Here is a 22,100-nt window from a genome sequence, read left to right on the forward strand (position 1 = left end):
TATTGGGGTCTGTCATTGTAATCATTGTACTTAATAGCTAACTGCAATAAACAATGTTGTATCCTTCATAACACATTATCTACACCTAGTTCCTTCCTTCTGAGGGATAACATAGGCGTTGCTGCATCAGGTAAAAATACCTTGCTGTTGGTGATGAAGGGTTGTCATCGTCACAGGGCTTAAAGCTTTACAACATGCAGAAACTGGAAAGTACTGGAGTTTATTTCAGGCTGGAGAAGTACGCACAGCTAGGAGTGTGGTAGAGCTATGAAGATTGAAAATTCAACACATTGGGGGACACGGAGGGTTGGGAGGGATGATGAAATTATAGACAACCGTGTTTTAGGTACACTAGAATTTTAGAGTGAGAGATTGTAGAGGAAGATATGTGGGAAAAGAATTGTAGAGATGGTGATGCTATCAGTGATGAAGGAACTGAGATAACAGGAGACAGAAATGTTCCATTTTGGAAATTTGGGTTGATGGAGAGAGCAAGGAAATTCAATATTGACTTTAGATTGTTTAGTTCACCTTAGACAAGTTGACAAAGTATAGAGTTGTGTATATGGTGATGCACGGAATGGATGAGTATGGCATATTACTACCATACACTACCAGTCACTTATTATTCATGTGTCAAAATGTGTACCTATTGAAAGAATTACAGCAGAGTTCCAATTGTGTCTCCATCCAGCACTTAGACACAAATACCTTCCCTAGAGGTCAATGGATAATGATCCTGTACAGGAGCTTTAGCAGTCAAGCAACTCCAAGGTACATTCTAGTGCCACAACTGTGCCTGATCTTGACTAACAGCACAGACTGTAGATTAAAACTAACCTTCTTAATTGGAACTATTGATGAACTCACTTCGCTATTGGATTATTGCCAGTGTTCCATTGAATATTCAAATGCTGCATGTTATTAACCATTAAGTATTCATATTAAAACAGGATCGGTTGTGCCACACTTAATGAAGCTGCTGTAATTTTTACCTGTCTTTTGACCTAACTATTCCAACACACTCCTGGATGCCCTCATGTTTTCTGCCCTCCTGTTTTCTACACTCCTTAAAAATTTGACATTATCCAAAACCCTGCTGCCTGTATTCTCCCTCAGGTTAAATCTCATTCACCTTTCATCCACATTGTCTGCTGACCTCCATGGTCTCCTGGTCGACCAATGCTCGTGAATTTTAAAATTCACATCTTTGTTTTCAAGTCTGATGTGGCCCCATGCTTTTCTTGGGCTGTAATTTCTTCCAGACCTCCAATACTTTCGGATATCAAACATCTGACCTCTTACACATTCCCGACTTTAATTGCTCTGAGTTTGGTGGTCCCGCCTTGACCTGCCTGAGAGAAAAGATTTTTCTTTCAGTTTTGTTTGACTGAATTGCCTTCATTGGTTTTGCGCCAAGCCCTGTTCATCTCTCACCGTCAGCCTTTGGCTGCCTGTAAGCCCAAAAGTTCAGGAATTCCCTCCTTAAACCTCTCTGCTTATTGACCTCTCTTTCTTCCATTGATGTGCTCCCTAAAATGTTTGACTAAGCTTTTGGTCATCTGTTCCATTATCTTCTCTTCTCTAACACTCCGACAGAGCACCTTAGGATGTGTTATTCCCCTAAAGTTGCTACCTAAGTAGATACAAGTTGGTGTTGGTACACAGGGGTAATAAGACATATTACAGGAGAGAGGTGTGTCTTTTGGTTAAACCAAATGTTTTCCTCTTTTCCAGTGTGATGTGCCAGTTTAGCGTCGTTGAAAGCAAAAGTGCAACGTTCCCAACTGAGCGGCCACGACACCTGCTGGACGACAGCGTTCTTGAAAGTCAGAGTCCTGCCAAGAATCAGGAAAGCTCCATCTTTTCCAACGGAGTTTCAATTGGTAAGAGTACTCCTCTGCCGGCTGATCTACAGCTGTCATTCATATCTCATGGAAGTGCACTTAAAACGTAACCTGTCTGTCAGCTCCAATCTCTGTTGTTCCAATCATTTAAGTTACAGCCAGGAATTTGATGCAATCTTCCACCATTGAAATGGTGCAGGTGAGAGTTGGATACAAATAGATTAAGCATTAACACCAGAGAGTGCCAGTTGGAAAATGTGCCATTTAGTCAATTTCTTTCTATCATTATAGCCTTATGGATATTCACAGCACAGAGATAGGTCGTTCCACCCATTATATCTGTTGGTTAGGCCACTTTTGGAATGCTGTGTACAATTCTGGTCTCCCTGCTATAGGAAAGATGTCGTGAAACTTGAAAAGGGTTCAGAAAAGATTTACAAGAATGCTGCCAAAGTTGGAAGGTTTGAGCTAATGGGAGAGGCAGAATAGGCTGGAGTTGCTTTGCCTGGAGCATAGGAGGCTGAGTAGTGACATTATAGAGTTTATAAAATCATGAGGTGCCTGGATAGGCTGAATAACCAAGGTCTTTGCCCCAGGTAAGGGGAGTCCAAAACTAGAGAGCACAGGTTTAAAGTGAGAGGGGAAAATTTTGAAAGAGACCTAAGGGGCAACTTTTTCATGCAGAGGGTGGTGCATTTATGGAATGAGCTGCCAGATGAAGTTGTAGAGGTGGGTACAATTACAACATATGAAAGGTATCTGGATGGGTTCTTTCTCTCTCTCTCTCTCTTTCTCTCTCGTTCACTCTCTCTCGTTCTCTCTCTCTCTTGTTTTCTCTCTCTCGTTTTCTCTCTCTCTCTCGTTCTCTCTCTCTCTCTCTTTCCTCTCTCATCATGGATAAGTTGGACCGAAGGGTCTGTTTCTGTGCTGTACATCCTCTATGACTCTCAGTCGATTGCTTTCCATTATCTTAGCCTCATGGACATTCACAAAACCTCCTTGCTCTTGTATTCTATCCCTCAGAAAGTAAAAAGGCAAATAGTCCATCTGCCTTCCTCCTCCTGCCCTGACACCTTGAGAGATCTATGGATATGCACACCAAGGTCGCTTGTGGTCTTCAGTTTTGAAGAACATTCATTTTTTTGATGTTTATTTCATTTCTCCTTCTTGCTCCCCACTAGCACTCATTCCTGAGCAGAAGGGATTAGTCAACACTGCTGCTTCAGCTCTGTTAACCTGACTATGTATCTACATGAATCTATGGACAGTACTGAGAAACATGTCTTATGGGGTGGGTGCAGGTTTCTGCTTGTTACACCCAACAGCAGCTCAGCTGTGAGGAATCGAGAGTGAGTGCACACACTGTCTCATTCATTGCTTCGTTGTGTTAACATTACCTACCTTGATGACTCCAACCACAACATTTATATCTAGGATTCAGTCTTAAAGTGCTAGCCATATAAAAATCAGACCCTAACTTATTGGCAGCTCTAGTTTATGATGAATCCAAGCCTCACTTGTTCTGGCTGTGTACTTCTGACAACAACTTTCATTGATGCGAAATATAAACAGAAAATGTTGGAGGAACTCAGCAGGTCTAGCAACATCTGTGGAAAAGGAAACCGAGTTAACACTTTAAATCCAAGATGACTCTTTAGATCTGGACAAGAGTCGCATCAGACGCAAAACACTAACTCTTGTTTCTTTCTCCTTAGATGTTGCCAGAGCTCCTGAGTTTCTTTGCTGTTCTCCACTTGCATTTCAGACTTGCAGTGTCTGCAGTTTGAGGGGCGGCAGTTGCTCAGCAGCTAGTACTGCTGCCTCACAGTGCCAGGGACCTGGGTTCGATCCCACCCTCGGCAGCTGTCTGTGTTGAGTTTGCACATTCTCCTCATGTCTACGTGGGTTTCCTCTGCATGCTCCAGTTTCTTCCCACCGTCCAGAGATGTGCAGGTTAGGTGGATTGGCCATGCTAAATTACCCTGCAGTGTCAGGGGATGTGCAGTCTAGGTGGATTAGCCATGGGGAATGGAGGGTTACTGGGTGAGGGGAGGGGGGATGTTGGGTCTGGGTGGGATGTTCTTCAGAGGTTGATGTGAACTCGCTGGGCTGAATGGCCTGTTTCCACACTGTAGGGATTCTATTCCCTGTAGGTTACTTTTATTTTTCATATACCGGACATCTTTCACATTGGGACGGCTTCCTAATTTGCAAATCACGGGTCAATATTTAAAGCTGTTTGAGTTGTAGTTTTATTTTAAAGAGCTGTGGTCAACTTTCCTTCTTTTCAAAACTACCTGGTCTGCCTGTCAGTGTGGCAGGCAGTGTATTTCTCTATTATATGTTCATGAATTGTTGGCAAGTTGGAGCTAAGTCTCTGTTGCTGCAATGTGAAAACACACTGTGGCTTGATTAGTTTTCAATAAAGGAAAGCAGAATCTGAGATGTTATTAAGGATTCTCCTAGACCCTGCATCCAGGTGAACCATACTGTCCCCAATCTTTTCAAATTAGTGTTGATCTTCAAACACCAGATCCTCTCCAACACCAAGAACCACTGGGACTCAGCTCCACAACATTGCCTGCCTCAGTTTTAGTCTCTGCTCATTTGCTGTCGAAGCCCTCAACCATACCTCCATCCCTTTAAGTACAGCTATTCCAATCTTTTCCTGGCTGGCTTCCTGTCCTCCATATTCACTAAACATCAGTTCATCCAAACTTCTCCTGCCCCCATCCGTGTCACATTCACTCATCAATATAATCCTCACTGACCTACATTGACTCCTGGTCCTTTGGGACATTTCTGCTTGTTGAGCGTGCTATTATAATTGCAAGTTGTAATGAAATTGAATAGATCATGATAGAAATGTAAATACCTAACCAAGGGAGCAGTTACAAGCAATTTGAACTATTAAGTAATTTGTGTCATGGGAATTACTCTTACACAGTTGATTGTGTTCTCATTCAAAGCTAAAATGATTCTTAATAGGAATTACCACTGTCATTTGGGATGAACTCAGCAGCCGAACTCCAATCGCCCAAAGTACTGAATTTAAAGACAGATACAAAAATGTTACCCAAACTAGAGGGTTTTGAATTATTAGGTAAGGCTGGATAGGCTGATATTTTCTTCCCTGAAACATAGGAGGCCGAGGAGTGCCTTGGAGAGGTTTATAAGATCATGAGGGGCATGAATAGCCAAGGTCTTTTCCCCAGGATGGGGGAGTCCAAAACTAGAGGGCATAGGTTTACGGTGAGAGGGGAAAGATTTAAAAGGGACCTGAGAGGCAACATTTTCATGCAGAAGTTGGTGTGTATTTGGAACAAGCTGCCAAAGGGAATGGTAGAGAGGCTGATACAATTACAACATTTAAAAGCTATTTGGACAGGAAAGGTTTAGAGGGATATGGTCAAAATGCAGGCAAATAGAATTAGTTCAGTTTAGGAAACCTGGTTGACATAGATGAATCGGGCCGAAGGGTCTATTTCCATGCCGTATGTCTGTATGAATGTATGATGCACAGAGTCCTGTAGCATCACAGCAGGCTGCAGGAGGCTTTTATATTATGATGGATCCACTTCTTGACCCTCAATCTGCAGATCTCAATGTACTTCAACAAAAATTTTCTTTGATGTCTGCTTGCGTAGAAGGAAAATTAATTGCATTTAGATAGCAACTTTCCCATTGACCTGGCATTTCAAAGTATTTTACAGACAATGAGGTACTTCTGTTTTCTAGTAATTTAGGATTGTAAGAAGTTCCACAGCCAGCTTGGTTACACACAGCAAGTTCCAACAAACAGAATTTTGAAATGATTTTAAAAATTCCAATGATTTTAAGAAACACTTTTTCAGAATAAGTTTTTTTTGTGATGTTGATCAAGGGCTAATTAATGTCTACGTCTGCAGGAATAACCCTCTACTCTCCTCCAAAGTAGTTTTCCAGGATTTTCTTTTACGTAGGCTTGAGAGGGCAGTTGGAAATTAAATTTAATGTCTCACCCCAAAGGTAGTAACTCTAATCATACTCACTCAGAGATATCAGGAACTGCTGATGCTGGAGAATCTGCGACAACGAGGTGTAGAGCTGGAGGACACAGCAGGCCAAGCAGCATCAGAGCAGCAGGAAAGCTGACGTTTCGGGTCAATATGCATTGCTCCCTCAGCTCTGCTCTGTAGTGTCAGTCTCAACTTCTGTAGTGCAGGACCTGAGCTCAGCACCTTGTGACCCAGAGCCAAGTGTGCTACCAACCAGCCCTTGGCTGCTCTTATCAGAAACGTGTTACACTGAACCACTGTTAAACCTTTGGGATCTTGCACAAGTCAGCTTCCACCTTCTGGTTGGTGGAGCTGTTTGCCTTTGAGCAATCCAGAATTACTCTCGCTGAATTTTGCTTCAGCCGGGCTCTGACGTTTATTTTCCAGTCTGGATTTTAGGTCGGACCAGGCAAACAACATGTTGTTCTAGCTTGTATCTGGGTCAAATGTAAGAAATGTCGCTCATGATTCTGAGAATGTAATAAAGCCTGTGGAAGAATGTGAATGGATTTTGTGTTTGTTGCATTCAGTTTGGTATCATTAATGACAAGTTGTCTCATTACTAAACTCTCTCCCTTTAGACAGTGTGGTATTCTTATGGGTTGTTGTTTCACTGGAGGCAAAGGGCCGGACTTGCATGGAGTAAGACTTGAGACCTTTAAAACAGCAGATGGAAACCAAAACAGAGGGTTAAGCCCCATTTTGTCACAATGTAATGTTGGCAGGGAGAAAGGGGTGGAACATGTATCTCTCAGGCAAGGAACTTCATTTCAGCAGAACCATTTGAAATTCGTGCTGAGTTCAGTTTTGATGCACCAGGGACCTTAATGAATTGAATGCATTGGTAGTGATAAATACTCTTGAAGAGCGGGTGAGATTTGTTTATGTGTCATAATAGCATGTTTATTAAAATCCTGAGCCTTTAAACCTGAACAGGCTGAAACTATCTATTAAAGTTAAGAAACACCTTGCGCTGCCTACTTCTATTGACAGGCTGCCAGCTGCAGGTTTGAAACAGAATTACCATTTGTTCCTGAAACTTCAAGAGAATTCTTTGTTGATGTTTCTCAAGAACTGTTGACTGGTTCTATGAGTCTCAGTAAACTACAAAAACATTTAGGGAGTTGACCTAATATTTGGTTTAAAGAAGCTAATAAGGATTAGTTGTTTTTGAAGTGGAAATTGAATACAGCCTTGTCTTAATAACAGATTAAGTACTTGGGGGGACCTAAAATCTTTGAATAAAAAGAACTTATTTTCAGTGTCAGATATGAATACATGACGTTTACATTAGATAATCAGACATTATTTTCTTCATCGTCATATAGCTCCTGATTGTGTCCCTAGTGGAAATTGAATAACTAATAAAATAATATTGGCATATATGGAGACAAAGAGGTGCCATAGAGATATGCAGTAGCATGGTGGGGACATGGCATGAAAGGGACAGCATGGTCATGGGTGGGGCAGTGCAGTGAGGCGTGTGAGGGATAAAGCCAGACCAACACAGACAAGCACAAATCTTCAAAAACAAATGTGATGAAGTCACAGAATCACCATGTGTCTTGTAACCAGCATCGCCTATACCAGAGACAATGTACAATTTCCTACTGGGGTCAGTGGCCTGACTGTATCTGATTCCTGCTTCCACTGAGCTAAAATTGGGTGTAACAGGGGCCTTGAAACTAGGCAAAATGCCCAGATTGGGTAGTTTCCCAACATGAGGCACCCACCGGAGTAGTGGAAATTCAACTCTTAAGTCGGCTCTGACTAGGCTACAGATTTTAGCCTGATCTCTGGAGATAAATGATTGAGGGTGCGAAAGGCCATTGTCTGGTTGGACTTCTCTTCTTGAAATATGTTATCAACTCATGGTTTAAAATGAGTTTAAAATTGAGTTTAAACAGTGTGAAAATACAGTAACTAATGTTATCCTGAGACAATGCTGTAGTGACTGGAGGCCATATAGAACCACCCTACTCACAATATTATCCACCACCTCTAGTTTTCTTCATTTGTCTTATTTGCTCATGGGATGTGGGCTAGACAGCATTTATTGCCCATCCCTAATTGCTCTTGAAGGTGGTGGTGAGCTGCCTTCTTGAAACACTGCAGCCCATATTCCGTAGGTTGACCCACAATGCCGTTTGGGAGTGAGTTCCAGGATTTTGACCCTCTTGAACCTCTTTCAATCCAGTCACATCCCAGCAGTCGGCTGATGCTACTTTTGTAGCTGGATTATGTGATGGGAAGGAACACTGTGTTGGTCTGGCAAAAAGATTGCATTTGGTTGTGAGATGGGAAAAAAATTGGAAATATTGACAAGGGAAGTTCTAGGGACAGCTGAGGCAATGACCTCTAACCCTTAGTAATTACCCTCGAATATTCTATAGTTAGCTATTATATAATTAATCTCAATTTTTGGAAATAAAAAAGCTAGTGGTATCGAAATTTTGAATATGAAGATATTTTATGTGCATCACAGGAGATATGAAAATGAGAAACAAGTCATGAACAAATCTTAAAGGATAATTTCTCCATGTGGAGGTTTTAACACAGAAAATAAATTAGGAGCCATCTCAGGTAAAACTTTCAAACATAAATTGACTCAATACTTTATTCATCTAGGAACAAACAGAAATGAGGTATAATTTTAATGTTTGAGTTAATTTTATTATTCCTATGGAAATGTTGCCAAGAACCTGAGGCAATGATTGAAACAATTATTCAAATCTTTGGCTTTATGTAATTTAACCCTAAACGTGTACAGTTTAAGAAACCTACTGAAGATACATCACTGGAGTAGTATTAATGTGGGTAGCCTATGGTTCATGAATAAGCTTTTCCTAGCAGTTAATGACTTAGCCTTTGTTTGATGGACCATCCATTCAACTGTCTGCCCAGTAAACTCTGTCCTCACCATCTGCTCAGTTTGGGAAGCGAGATGTAAACTGTGTATTTGGCTGAGAAATTGATTAATCCAGGTAAACAGCAGTTATGAAAATCATAAACTGCCCCTAGAGTCACAGCTAGATGTCTTTCCCTTTGAGACTGAGAAACACAGCAGTGTGTCAGCTCTAATTCCTGAATTTGGTAACATGAGGGCGTGAAGAAACTGGAATTCGGTGACAGTGTCAGAGTGATGAAAGAGTTCAAAAAGTAGGGAAAAATACACCAGGGGAATTGCTAGGATCATTTATTAATAAATGAAAATGGCATTTTGCCTTACTGTGTCTATATGTACAAGGAGCTGAACATGCAGTTTGTGGAGGAGGCTATAGTACACACTGACCAGAGAGAGGGGATAATGAGAAGGACAGTGGATGTAGCTGCAGATAGATTTATGGTTCCAGGGCATATGTTGAAAGAAGTCATTGTCAAATCTTAATTGGTGCTAAAATAAAGATACATCAATTTCTTATACACCTGTAACTTTGTTCAATATGCCAGCGAATATAGTAACAATCTGCTATTGTAATGATTAAGAGGTTACACATAGTGACTAAGCAACAAGTCCAAAACACGAACCTGCCCCAATCCTTTGGAGAACAACTATTCGTGTGATCAAGCTATCTGAACTGTTCTTTGCTGCTGCACTGCCCTCCCTCAGTTTTATCCTTAAGTGTATAGCTATCAGCTATAGTTTAATCCATTTTCCCACTTGAACCCCGCTGCACATAACTCAACTCTTTCCTGGTTTCTTTCTGCCCCACTCTGTGATAATTTTTTTGAGTCCAGGAAATGTTCCAATCTGAGACTACTCACCTGAGATCAGCCAGTGAGCTGCTGCTATTCTAGGTTAATTGAGCATTGGCATTTGCAAGAAGTCCCACAAACAAGACAAAAACTTTTTGTTGAAACTACAGGTAAATTTGGTCTCCCCTCTTTTTGTCTTGATGTAAATGGAAGATTACCAGTTGGTAACAGGAACTATGCAGTTAGGTTGGAGATGTATTTAGCCTTTTCAAATAGTGGAAACTCACTAAAATGCTGTCTGAGGCTGGAACAATGAGTCAGGAAGAAATGAATAGTTAAGTGCAAGGAATTCACTGGCAACAGTTTTCTTTTAAATTGTTTGTAATTTACCATTCAATCCCACTATGAGGAGTCTCTTTACAATGCACAGACCATTGATAGAACTGCTGGCTGGTTTTGTTAATGCTTTCCTTTCAAGTAATATGAAGATAATGACACAAATTGGGAGAGGCAGTTCCACTTTAGTTTATAACACTGGCTGCCAACATGTGGCTGCTTCAAGAGGATATTGTTTCTGAAAATGTCAAACAAGAAATAAATGATTTCATGATGATTCTGTTCCCAAAGCCAAACTGCTGTTGAATATTCTCATGACACAGCTAATGATTTAGATTAAATGGGAAACACTAATTGAGAATCTGTTTAATGAGAGGAGTGAGATAAAACCACATTATTGTAACATGGAAGGCAGATTTCATTTTGCTTTCTCTTGACTATGACTCTTGGAGTTTCTGACATGGAATGTTTCATGTCTCCTGACTTTTAGTACAATCCTTGTATGGTCAGTCTAACCTGTCTTTCTTGCTTCCAGAGATGACCAAAAAGAACTTAAAAGATCTGAAAATTTCACAGTTCATAATGACTGGGTACTGTATTGTGTTTGTGCGTGTGTCCCATCAGCCTGACCCCTGTAATCTTCCAGCTTTTGAAATTACTCGACCTTCATAACTTTACTTTGGATTTCCTCAATCAGATCAGCTGGGAAACAGTAATCGTAAAACTCTAATGGGACTCGATCAGTTTTATTAAACTGCAGTAGAATGAAGGTGCCCAATTCTTTACTCCTCACCTTGTGAATTGAATTATCTGTGCTGCAGAGTAGCCAGAAGCTGTCACAACTGGAAGAAAATGTCAGCAAGAATTAAAGACAGAGGAAAAGACATTGTGGGAAAGTGAGCAGTAACCTGCCCTGCTTTGTTTGAATACATTTTTGGGGACCGAAAACAAATATGAAGTACAACGAGGTATTGTTGTGGCACTTCTCATAAACACTCGATGTATCAAAGCAACTTACACCGAACAAAGTACTCTCGAAATGAAATCATTGATAATGGAAGATGGAAAATTCCTGGGGGTCAGATTGAGTGAGGATAGCTCCAATGCTTCCACTCTGGCTAGTGCATCTCCAGGAGTGACGTGGGGAAATGGGTATTAAAGAACTTGCAGGTAGGAAGGAAGGGATGGTATTGTTGCCTTCTTAGAAGGAGCTCCCGCTCGATAAGGGGCACCACACCCAATGATAATACCCCTCTTTCTTCCCCACTATTTTCATCCCTCTATTTAAAAAGAACAAATGAACCCCACTCCTTGCCTGATTGCTCATAGCGACCACACAATGGCTGTTATTGGGGAAAATGCATAATACGATCTAATAGAATCAGCAATGCTTCATGAAGGGAAAATCACGCCTGACAAATTCATTAGAAATCTTTGAGGAGGTAACAGGCAGAATGGATAAAGGGGAAGCAGTGGATGTAATATATTTGGATTTCCAGAAGGTATTTGATGTTACCACACTCTGGGCTACTTCATCAGATTAGCACCCATGTTATTGGAGGCTGTTTGTGAGCATGGCTAGAAGGTTGGCCAACTCATCGAAGACAGAGTTGTTATAAGGGGGAGTGGCATTTTAAGGCTGCCAACCTTTAAATTGCAGAAAACTACAAACGAGAAGATTCAGGAGTCCTTGTCCTTGTTTCACAAAAAAGCGAGCTCTGAGTTCATCAGGGAATAAGAAAGACAAAAGGAATGTTGGCGTTTATTTCAACAGAGAAGTTTTGGTAAAACTGTACAAGGTATCGCTGAGACCATAGCTGCAATACTGTGAACAGCTTTGAGCCCCTTTTCTGAGGGAAAAAAATGCAGTCACATTGGAGATGGTCCAGAGAAGGTTAATAAGCGATCTCATTGAAATGTATAAGATTCTTAAGGGGCTTGACGGGATAAATGCTGAGAGGATATTTCTCCTCTTGGGAGAGTCTCGGACCGGAGGAGCACAGTCTGACAATATTAGGTGCCAATTTAAGACTAAGACAAGGAGGAGTTTCTGCTCTGAGAGTTGAGAGTCTTTGAAACTTCTTGTCACAGACAGCTGTGGAGGCAAAGTCCTTGTGCATATTTAAGATAGAGATAGATCAATTCTTCATCAGTTGTGGAATCAAGGGTTAGGGGGGTAAATGCAAGAATGTGAATGACGAATGTTGGATCAGCCAATATCCTACTGAATGTTAGAGCAAGCTCAAGGGGCTGATCAGCCTGCTGTTGTTCCTATTTCTTAATGTCTTATATACACTAGGTTGAAACCTGACATGGATGGATTGTCTTATGAGGAGCGGCTGAGTGGTTGGTCTGCATTGGAATGTAGAAGAATGAGAAGCAAGCTTAGTGAAACATATAAGATTCTTAGGGAACTTGACAGGGTAGATGTGGAAACGTTATCTCCCCTTGTGGGGAAGTCTAGAGCCAAAGGGCATATTTTTGAGAATAAGGGTCACACATTTAAGACAGAGAAGGAGAGGCATTTCTTCTCTGAGAGTGGTGTATCAATGGAATTCTTTACCACTGAGATAACAAGGCATAGAGCTGGATGAATACAGCAGGCCAAGCAGCATCAGAGGAGCAGGAAGTTTGATGTTTCAGGCCTAGACTGGGTTGTTAAGGCTAAGTGATTAAGAATAGTCAAGGCGGAAATGGACAGATTTGTGATCATAAAGAAAATCAAGGGTTACAGTGAAAACGCAGAATCAGACACAGGGAGAACGGTGCAAACTCCACACAGACAGTCATCCAAGAGTGGAATCAAACCTGGGTTCCTGGTGCAGTGAGGCAGCAGTGCTAACCACTGAGCCACCGTCTCCCCTAAGGCTCTAAGCAAGGACTTTCTGTTTCCTGACCACACAAGGCAGGAACTGACAACAATCCTGACATATGTTGGCAGTGCCTCGCAGGTCAAACAGAACAATACAGGTCTCAGTGAAATGTGGCAAAATTTCTAACTAAATGCTTTATAACTTGGTCAATAGGAATAAGAGGACTCTTCTGTTACCGTGACAACACTCAACTTGCAGAAATACTGAAAGAACTGCTGCCTTTCATCCTGATCCGAAATTCTTAAGTCTTCTAAATGACTTCTGAAGTAACATTGCTTTATCACAACAACATTCCAGAATGCTGCAGTAATGTTTAGTCGCCATCTCACATTAATCAATTCAACACGTTTCTCCATTTATTTATTCTTTTTTAACAGGAAGCAGCGAGAGCTCTGAGTTCAGTGAGGAGCTGTCCTCGGGATTGGAGAGGTGAGTGGTGTTGAAGCAAACATTTTTCATCGCATTTATTCACCTCTCCTCACTGTTTGTAGATTTCCTCAATGTTTAGTGGTTTAAACCGACTTTAGGTAAATTGATGGCATTTCCTGGGGAATTGTTTCTAATTTCAACATATTTAGTAGTGAAACACCTTACCCATTTACTGTTTGGTGATGCTTATGAATTATCAATTAGAAACATTTTGGAAGCTAATAGGGTAAAATTACTCAGTGACTGAGAAATAGTCAAATAAGGCTGTAAAACCAGTTCCACTAGTACAGAACAAAAGTGGAAATAAAGGCACGACAGTTCTGGATGTGAGTTTGCTCGCTGAGCTGGAAGGTTCATTTTCAGATGTTTCGTCACCTTTCTAGGTAACATCATCAGTGAGCCTCCGACGAAGCACTGGTGTTATGTCCCGCTTTCTATTTATCTGGTTAGGTTTCCTTGGGTTGGTGATGTCATTTCCTGCGTTGGTGATGTCATTTCCTGTTCTTACATACCGAACTACAGGAGCAACCATCCCAACACCCACAAACGAAGCTGCATTAGAACATTATTCCAACGAGCCACCCCACACTGCAGCACAGAGGCACTACGCAGAGCAGAGGAAAATCACCTATACAGCATATTCAAAAAGAATGGGTACCCGATGAACACAATCCGCCGATTCCTCAGCAATAAACCCAAACAAACAGACAAAACGGGCTCAGAAACCATAAACACTCTCCCCTACATCAAAGACATTTCCGAAATGACTGCCAGACTACGCGGGCCTCTTGGCATCAGGGTAGCCCACAAACCCACCAACACACTAAAACAGCAACTAATGAACTTAACAGACCCTATACAGACAACAAATAAAACGAACGTCATCTACAAAATACCTTGCAAGAACTGTGACCAACACTACATTGGACAAACTGGCAGAAAGCTAGCCACCAGGATACATGAACATCAACTAGCCACAAAACGACATGACCCACTATCACTCGTATCCTTACATACAGATGAGGAAGGACACCACTTTGGATTGGGACAACATATCTGTCCTAGGACAAGCCAAACAGAGACACGCACGAGAATTCCTAGAAGCATGGCATTCCAACCGGAACTCCATCAACAAACACATTGATTTGGAGCCAATCTACCATCCCCTGAGAAAAAGAACAGGAAATGACATCACCAATGCAGGAAATGACATCACCAATGCAGGAAATGACATCACCAACCCAAGGAAACCTAACCAGATAAATAGAAAGCAGGACATAACACCAGCGCTTCGTCGGAGGCTCACTGATGTTACCTAGAATGGTGACGAAATGTCTGAAAACGAACCTTCCAGCTCAGCGAGCAAACTCACATCCAGAACCTCAACCTGAGCTACAAATCTTCTCAAAACTCGTTAGGCACTACAGTAGTAAACTACGCAATTAAAATATTTGTAAGAAGTTTATATTCCTACTGTTTAATTTAAGATACGAACCAACTTACTTTAAATGTTTAGAACGACTTTCATCAGAACCTATCAATTGCTCGTCTCTCGCAGGATGATGTGGCCTGGTAAATGCCTGAATATGTTTATTTTCTAAGTTAACAAGGCACAGGGCTGGATGAACACTGCAGGCCAAGCAGCATCAGAGGTGCAGGAAGGCTGACGTTTCGGGCCTGGACCCTTCTTCAGAAACACCTGCTGTGTTCAACCAGCTCCACACCTTGTTACCTTGGATTCTCCAGCATCTGCAGTTCCTACTATCTCATGTTTATTTACTAATTCTCATTTGCCAATCTGCTTGCCCTGATACTTTATAATGCTGATTTGCTAAAGTCTATTTCCCATGACATCTAAAATGCTGGCACAACAGGTGTCAGCAAGATATGAAAATGTGAGCTGTAACACACTCCAAGGCTGCGATCCATTTGCCATCCAGTTACCTGCACTGGTTAGTGCGGGCACATTGAGGGCAAGAGCATTGTTCTTACACCCTGCCTGATCCAGGGGAATGGAGATCAATTGCAATGCCTCACCCATTGTAGCATACGCATACCAGGAACTGAAGCAGGGAGTAGCGAGCTCTTGGCTGAGAGTAATGCATGTGGCCTATTCTTTATGCTTATATGAGCGTGTGTATATTATGTGGGGTTATGCGCTCTACAGGACTCATGTTTAAATTTGCAAACAGGAATCGGTTGTATGCAACACTAGGTCCCAACTGGCGGGTTTCAGTAAAGAATTCTCCAAGGAGCCGATGCAGTATTAACAGGTACAGTAAGGTGGGGAGGGGGCCTGTCATAAAGGTGAAAGGTCAGAAATTGTGAGCTAATCTTGTGGACCTGCATGCCTCCATCCCGAATCAAGTTTGTCATCTGCCATGTTGAGTGCTATCTCTTCAGTGGAAAGTCTTTATGTTCCATGTACGGGCAGACCCACCTGATTCCTGGTTTCTTCAGCCACCATTTGTCACTCACTGGCAGCATCACCGTACAGTGAAGCAGTTCCATTTCCCTTTGGAAACTGCATTTTCCCTTTTGATTGGGCTGGTACATCACAACGCAATATCAGAAAGCACAAATGTGACATAATGGGCTGAAAAGGTGAAGAGATTCTTTGGATATGCTGCAGCGACTAATCATTCACATTTACCTTGTAAATCAGTAACTGCTGGGCTGCCCGAATACTGGCGATACATAATTTGTTTTGTGAAAGGATATGGAAAGGTTTTGAGCTGAGCACACAACTAACATGAACCTCTTCTCAACTGCCTGGGCTAGCAGTAACACCCTGTTCCCAAAGCTGAGGATTATTTTCAAAACAAAAATGTGGTATTACACTAGAGTGCCACGGATTTGGCTTATTTTAGAATTGCACCCTTTGTCAAGCCCAAGGTAGACTGAGTCTAGGTTTATTGCTATGAATAATGCTGAGTGTTGAGCTCAAAGTATAGACAATGTACACAATAATGGACATGTGAGGCTGATCCCAAGACAATAACCTACAGGGGTTATAGGCTGCAAGAGCAAATCATGTGCTTTATAAAGGTCAATTGGTGTCTAATTACTTGCCAACTTTGAGGTCAGCCACTCATGACTGTTATGATTATAGTATATACTGTTGGAGCTTTATTGAGGGTTTGTAATGTTACACCGGTGAGTTTTTGCACCAATAGCCACTACAGAGTCATGCACTTCATTCCATGTCTGGGATACATGATCATATAGTTACTTGCTGGGTGGCTTTAATGGAATTGTTAAGAAAAAAAACTGCAGCTGGTCACCTACAAACTGAAAATACAGTATATATTATTTGACATGAATACTTGAGCTTCTATCTCACTGATAACTCATTGTGTGTTGTCTCACAATGTGAGCATCACTTCAGTATGTGTGACATTCTATCTAATGAAGACGATTGCAGAAATGAGCATACCAGCATGCTAAAACCCCAGATGCCTCTTGTATCATTCATTCATCAACTGTATGTGAGGAACTCTGCCCTTTTTATAGCTTTCATAATTGATCTTATATGACACTCTGCCTTGGATAGAGTATTTCCATTAAAGACCTGTCTTCAAAAAAAAATTAACCAAGTACTTTGACAAAACGCTAAAAATTCTTTGAAATTGGGTTGGCTTTCTGGGCATGGTGTCATATAATAATTATTCCATGGATGTTTGCTGGGAAGCAACAGAGAGCAAAATGGATAATAATCGATTAAAATACAATATCAGATCGGCTTGGAAGACAGCACGTGAGCACTAAATATCTTTTAATTCCTAATTGCCTCTAAGATATGCAATAGAAACACAGTATACTCGCACAAAATAGGTGCAAAGGTTTTTCATTTTATTAAGGCAACTAACTTAGCAACCACTGACTGCAATCAAGGGCTATGGGAGCAGAGGGCTTATCTAACAATGACAGATCTGCCCATGACAACACAATACTGCCCAAGCCGGTTTTTTTTTCAGGTACCTCACCCGCCCTGAACTCATGAAGCCATTGTCAACTGGTTATTGACATGAGTCAATAGTAATAGTACTTCATGAAGAAGTTTCCACCTCAAGTCTGCAAACAGGGCTGATTGGATAGGGAGCGGAACCTTGGCTATGTTTCTAATGCCCTACTCCAGTGTTCAGGACTTTTCCAGCATCCCTGGTTGGTGGGCTGGCAGCAATCAGCCACTCTGTTTAAAGCAGAACCAGACAGCACTGATCCCCTGTGAGAAAAACCAATACAAACAGAGTAATACTTGGAAATGAACTTTTGGAACATGCTGGAGCTCCATTTTGAACGAAACAAGATGACTCTGATTGGTACATTTCATTTACATGTTTGGCCGGTTTCTTTTTCTGGGTCTCTCTCCACGCGACATCCTGCTCCTATTCCTTAAATGAAGCATCTCCCTCTCTAGTCTTGCGTTGCAGCCAGTCTTTGCATTTATAAGCACAAAATCCGAGATCCTTTTCATTCCTTTGTATAGGACTGTGATACAGACTCAGTGCCAGCAAAAACAAATCAAATTACAACCTTTAAACTGGCTGCTTGCAAAGAATTGCTATTGAAATGAGTTTCCCACCAGTATCCAGTGTATGCAGGCTTGTTGTACAAATTAAAATACTTCTTATTTTTCAGCCGACGAAATGCAGCTTGAACATGTCAAATTATCTCCAAAAGTAAATGTTTTGACATACACTTGGATTTTTCCATACAAGATGGGGATGGTTTTGAACACAGACTTCAATAGATCACAAAAGAGCCTCATCTACTGATGATGACTGCTTTGTTACAGGCAACTATTCACAAATAGCACAGAATACTTACACCAAGGAGACCATTGGGCTGATCTTGTCTGTTCAAGTTTTCTGCAAGCTCAGTTAGTCACACTCTTCTGTCATTAGTCTGTAGCTCCCTTACACCCCCTTTAGAGTAATATCCTTTCTTATATATTTTCTCTCCCTGTTCCTCCTTCCAAAATGTATAACTTCACATCTTTCTGCAATATATTTCATTGGCCAAATGTCCAACCATTCCACCGGCTTGTCCAGGTTTACTTGCAGTCTACCATGATCCTCCTCATGGTTCTCAATAGTCCCAAGCTAACTGTGTCATCTAAACATTTCGGAATTATGCCCTGTATTCCTAAGTCCAGATCATTAATATAAACTAAGAAAAGCAGTAGTCCTAATGTTAATACAGAAAACTGAAATATCTACATTCCTTCAGTCTAAAAATTAACTTCTTGTTTCCTGTCCCTCAGCCGTCTGTACTTCTCTCTGCTGCCATGGTCCTTTCCATTCCATGGTTTTGAACTTTGCTGACAAGATTCGTTTTTGGCACTTTATCAACTGTCATTTTGAAGTTCATGTGCCTCAACCCTTTATCTATCCTCACTGTTGTTTCATCAAAATAAAAATCGGTTAAACAGAAAAAGATGTATTTTACGTATTCACCCAAACTTCCCATCATTAATCCAAATACTGTAGATTTTGACCTAGATTATAGTTTCTAAAAGTTTTCCCACCACTGAGCTTAAACTAGCAGGCCTGTAGTTATTATACTTGGCCTTACAACCATTTGGAGAAAGCATATAACATTTGCTGTTCTCCAGTCCTCTGTCACCACTCCTGTATCTGAAGAAGATGGCAAGATTATCGTCAGTACCTGTGAAAATATGGCTTTGGTTCTGAATGTTTACTGTGGCATTTAAAACATCAATTGTTAGCATGGAAGTATGACCGAAAGTGGTGTTGATTTTTAGTCAGATTTTTAATATGATTATTGTTCCCAAACCAATGTTACTGCAAATGCTTGACAGTGGATGGTTGAGAAAGACAAAGGTTAATACTTAAGGCTGCAGGATTTATTATAATCTGTAATATTGTAATTATTGCATAAGGGTCAATTGCATATCGACCCATAAAGGTGCATTTATGCATTCTGTACCCAATGTTTGGGCTCACCTTCACCTCATCACCTCCAACTGTTGTTCTTGCAGTATCAGGACTTTATGGTTAGTTTGGGAAAATGCAGTTGACTTTATCAAAATTGTTCTGTTCTGTTCTAGAAATTCCAATCAGGAGATCTTCTACATGGTGACACCTAATGAACAAGGCAAACGCCAGAGTTGACACATTGTGAGGAAATAGTTGAAATTGCACTAGACACAAATAGGACTTCCAATGATATTGACTACATTAACCAACACCTCGGGACTTTTCACGACAGCCTGCCATATCCAATATCTTACCTTGATGCAGATATTGGTTTCCTTAGAAGTTTCAACTAGTTGTGTGCAAAGTTGCACATTTGCCAGGAAGCTCAATGTGTCCAGTTAATGTTGCATTAAACATTTGCTTTGCAGGGAGTGTTTTTAAAAAAAATCAATAGGATGTACTGCAGCACAGTAACAACAAGGTACTGAAGGTAGAATTGAAAACAAAAATTGAAAATACTTGAAATAATTAAATAGTCACAGCTGGTGAGTACCCCAAGTAGGTGAGATTGACTTCAGTAATTCTCAGTCATTAGCACAGCATGACCAACTCTGTTTACGTCCTTCCATTACAGTTAAACTTAACCAAAGAGGAAACAAAGGTTTTGGACAAAGGTTCTTGAAGAACGGGCACAAACTCATTTGCTGGTATTATGCACAGGATTTTGGTACAATAAACGGGTTATAATTGCGCTTGCTACTCAGCCTCCAACTGCTATACAGCCATGTTTTGAGTCCAGGGCATTGGACACAGAGTGTTGAGAAAGCAGGGCTCACTACTTGATGATGGATGTTAAGTTTCATGTTGATTGTGGCTCTGTAAGGGTCTAGTGTGTGTCTGCACTGTATCCAGCAAGATACTGTCATGATAGCCCCTCATTCTGTGGAGAATACTTCTTGTACGTTGTTCATGAGGTGCTTCTCAGTCATGTGTCATCGCAGCTGGGATACGTATTGCCATTTCTTCATTTATTACCAAGTCATGTTCATGGAATTCCAGCCTAACGGTGCCATGGGGGCAGCACCTTCACCACATGGATGGAAGCTGAAGTAATAATGCCAGCATTTTCTCTTAGGTGACTGGGGATAGTCTTGCCAGCAGTGCTCATACTCTAAGGATGAATCGGGGTAAGAAAGAAATCACTTCTCAATTGTTCTCTGACTGCGCTGACAGTATCCTCCATAGGACTAAGGGAAGTGGGTTCTTGTTGGGGGTCAAGGTGATGTACCTGGCAGAGAAAGCTGGTATCAAGGCAGCTGTCCCTGGCAGGAAACCAATTTGCTCTCAGGTGTAGTTATTAAATGCCCCCCTGGTGTGGTTCATTGACAGACAGTGAGAACGTAAACTGGACATGGGGGCCTGAGCTTTCTTGTCATTTGTTTTAGATAATCCTGCAAACCATTTGGAAAGACGGTTCTCACCTTATGAGCAGCTAAATAATTCCAGTGGTATGCTTCAGTTGGTTGAGTTCCTTCAGAGTTAAGAGTTCTCTCACTGTTTCCAATTCCACTGAACCTTTTGCCTTTTAGATATGACCCTTATATGGAAAAAGAAGCAATCACTCCATATCTGCAGGTTGGTTCGGAGACTATCGTATACATAGGCACCTGGCTGAACAATAAAGTGCCAACAACAAGCAATTAGGTAGCACTTTTTAATGTTAGAAAATGATCCAAGGAGCGTTACAGAACAGAATTTGATTCTGAGTCACATGAGCTGCTCAGACAGATAATTTGCTTGGTCAAAGAGGCAGGTAGTAAGTAATCTTAGAAGGTGGCAGGAGAGGTGAAGAGTTCTAGACAAGACAGTGGCCCTGAGCTCAGTAAATATCCAGCCACCAGTGATGGAGAACAAAATTCTAGACGTGTTGCGGTCTTGGACAGTTGAGTAGGGGGAGAGGATTACAGACCATGGAAGGATTTGTGAACAAAAATGAGAGTTTGGAAAATGAGGTGTTGCTGATCAACGGTGACCTCATCATCAAGTGTCAAAATGAACAGGGTGAGTCCAAGTTAGGACACCAGCAACAGCTTGAATTTAAGGTTCTGGAGGATGCCCGGTGAGGTCCAGCTGAGAAAGCATTGGAATAGCTCAGCCTAAACACAACAGAGCATGAGAGCAATGACAAACATTAAGCACCCGAGTGTCACATGACACCTTCTCAACACCCTAATGTATGAGAGAACCTGACTCCAATTGCAGTTTTAGATTAACTAAGGGTGATTTGGCAGCTTGATACTTGAAAATACAACTAGAATGGAGCTCACCTCATCTATGATTAGTCATGTACTCCAGATGCCAGGCTAATATTTGCTGCTGTAACGTTGACACTCATTAATAATTGTGTGTGCATACCAGACAGTTGCAATTTGAATCGATATGGCTCTGCCAACATTGCTAGCATATCCTCCAGTAAATTGTGCGTAGGAGACTGCTTTTATATACTGTGCCTGTCCTGAAATGATAATCCCTGATATAAATGACCTTAAACCAGTCGATTAACATAACCAAAGTTTATTTATGCTAGCAGTGGGAACAATTATACAGCAAATGTATTCAAGATGCAGCCTGATGTTATGTTCAATGACTGAATACTTGCACTGTTAACAACAGCTAAGAGGAAGCACTACTATGAAACTGTGTCGCCTGCACGTGTGCCTCTAACTGTTAGTTGGTCAGACATGAAAAATATTCCATTTGTATCATTTGGGAATGCAACTTCAGCTACTTTCCTTTCCACTATTTGGAAGGGACTCTCAAAGGAATTATTTTTGCTGTTCTCTTGATGGGAATGAAACCAAGGCCACTTTTATACTCTGAAAGATCCCTCAGCACTATTTTGAAGACAGGATGTCCTACCGAATATCTTGTTCCCTTAAT

At 41.2% G+C, this 22,100-nt stretch overlaps 1 protein-coding gene across 9 annotated transcripts in view; it reads left to right on the forward strand.

The window, feature by feature from the left end:
• Positions 1-22,100, forward strand: part of LOC125465342 (ras-specific guanine nucleotide-releasing factor RalGPS1-like) — a 713,999-nt gene that overhangs the window by 661,175 nt on the left and 30,724 nt on the right. For 8 of the 9 annotated variants that reach the window (XM_059638202.1, XM_048558694.2, XM_048558692.2 and 5 more), the window contains 3 exons: positions 1,738-1,886; positions 13,167-13,218; positions 15,411-15,491. In XM_059638202.1, coding sequence (XP_059494185.1) covers positions 1,738-1,886; positions 13,167-13,218; positions 15,411-15,491 — 282 coding nt within the window. The remainder of the gene's footprint in view (positions 1-1,737; positions 1,887-13,166; positions 13,219-15,410; positions 15,492-22,100) is intronic. The other variant, XM_048558697.2, reaches the window with a different exon arrangement.

The sequence above is a fragment of the Stegostoma tigrinum genome, chromosome 29, assembly GCF_030684315.1.
Source record: "Stegostoma tigrinum isolate sSteTig4 chromosome 29, sSteTig4.hap1, whole genome shotgun sequence".
Lineage (NCBI taxonomy): Eukaryota > Metazoa > Chordata > Chondrichthyes > Orectolobiformes > Stegostomatidae > Stegostoma > Stegostoma tigrinum.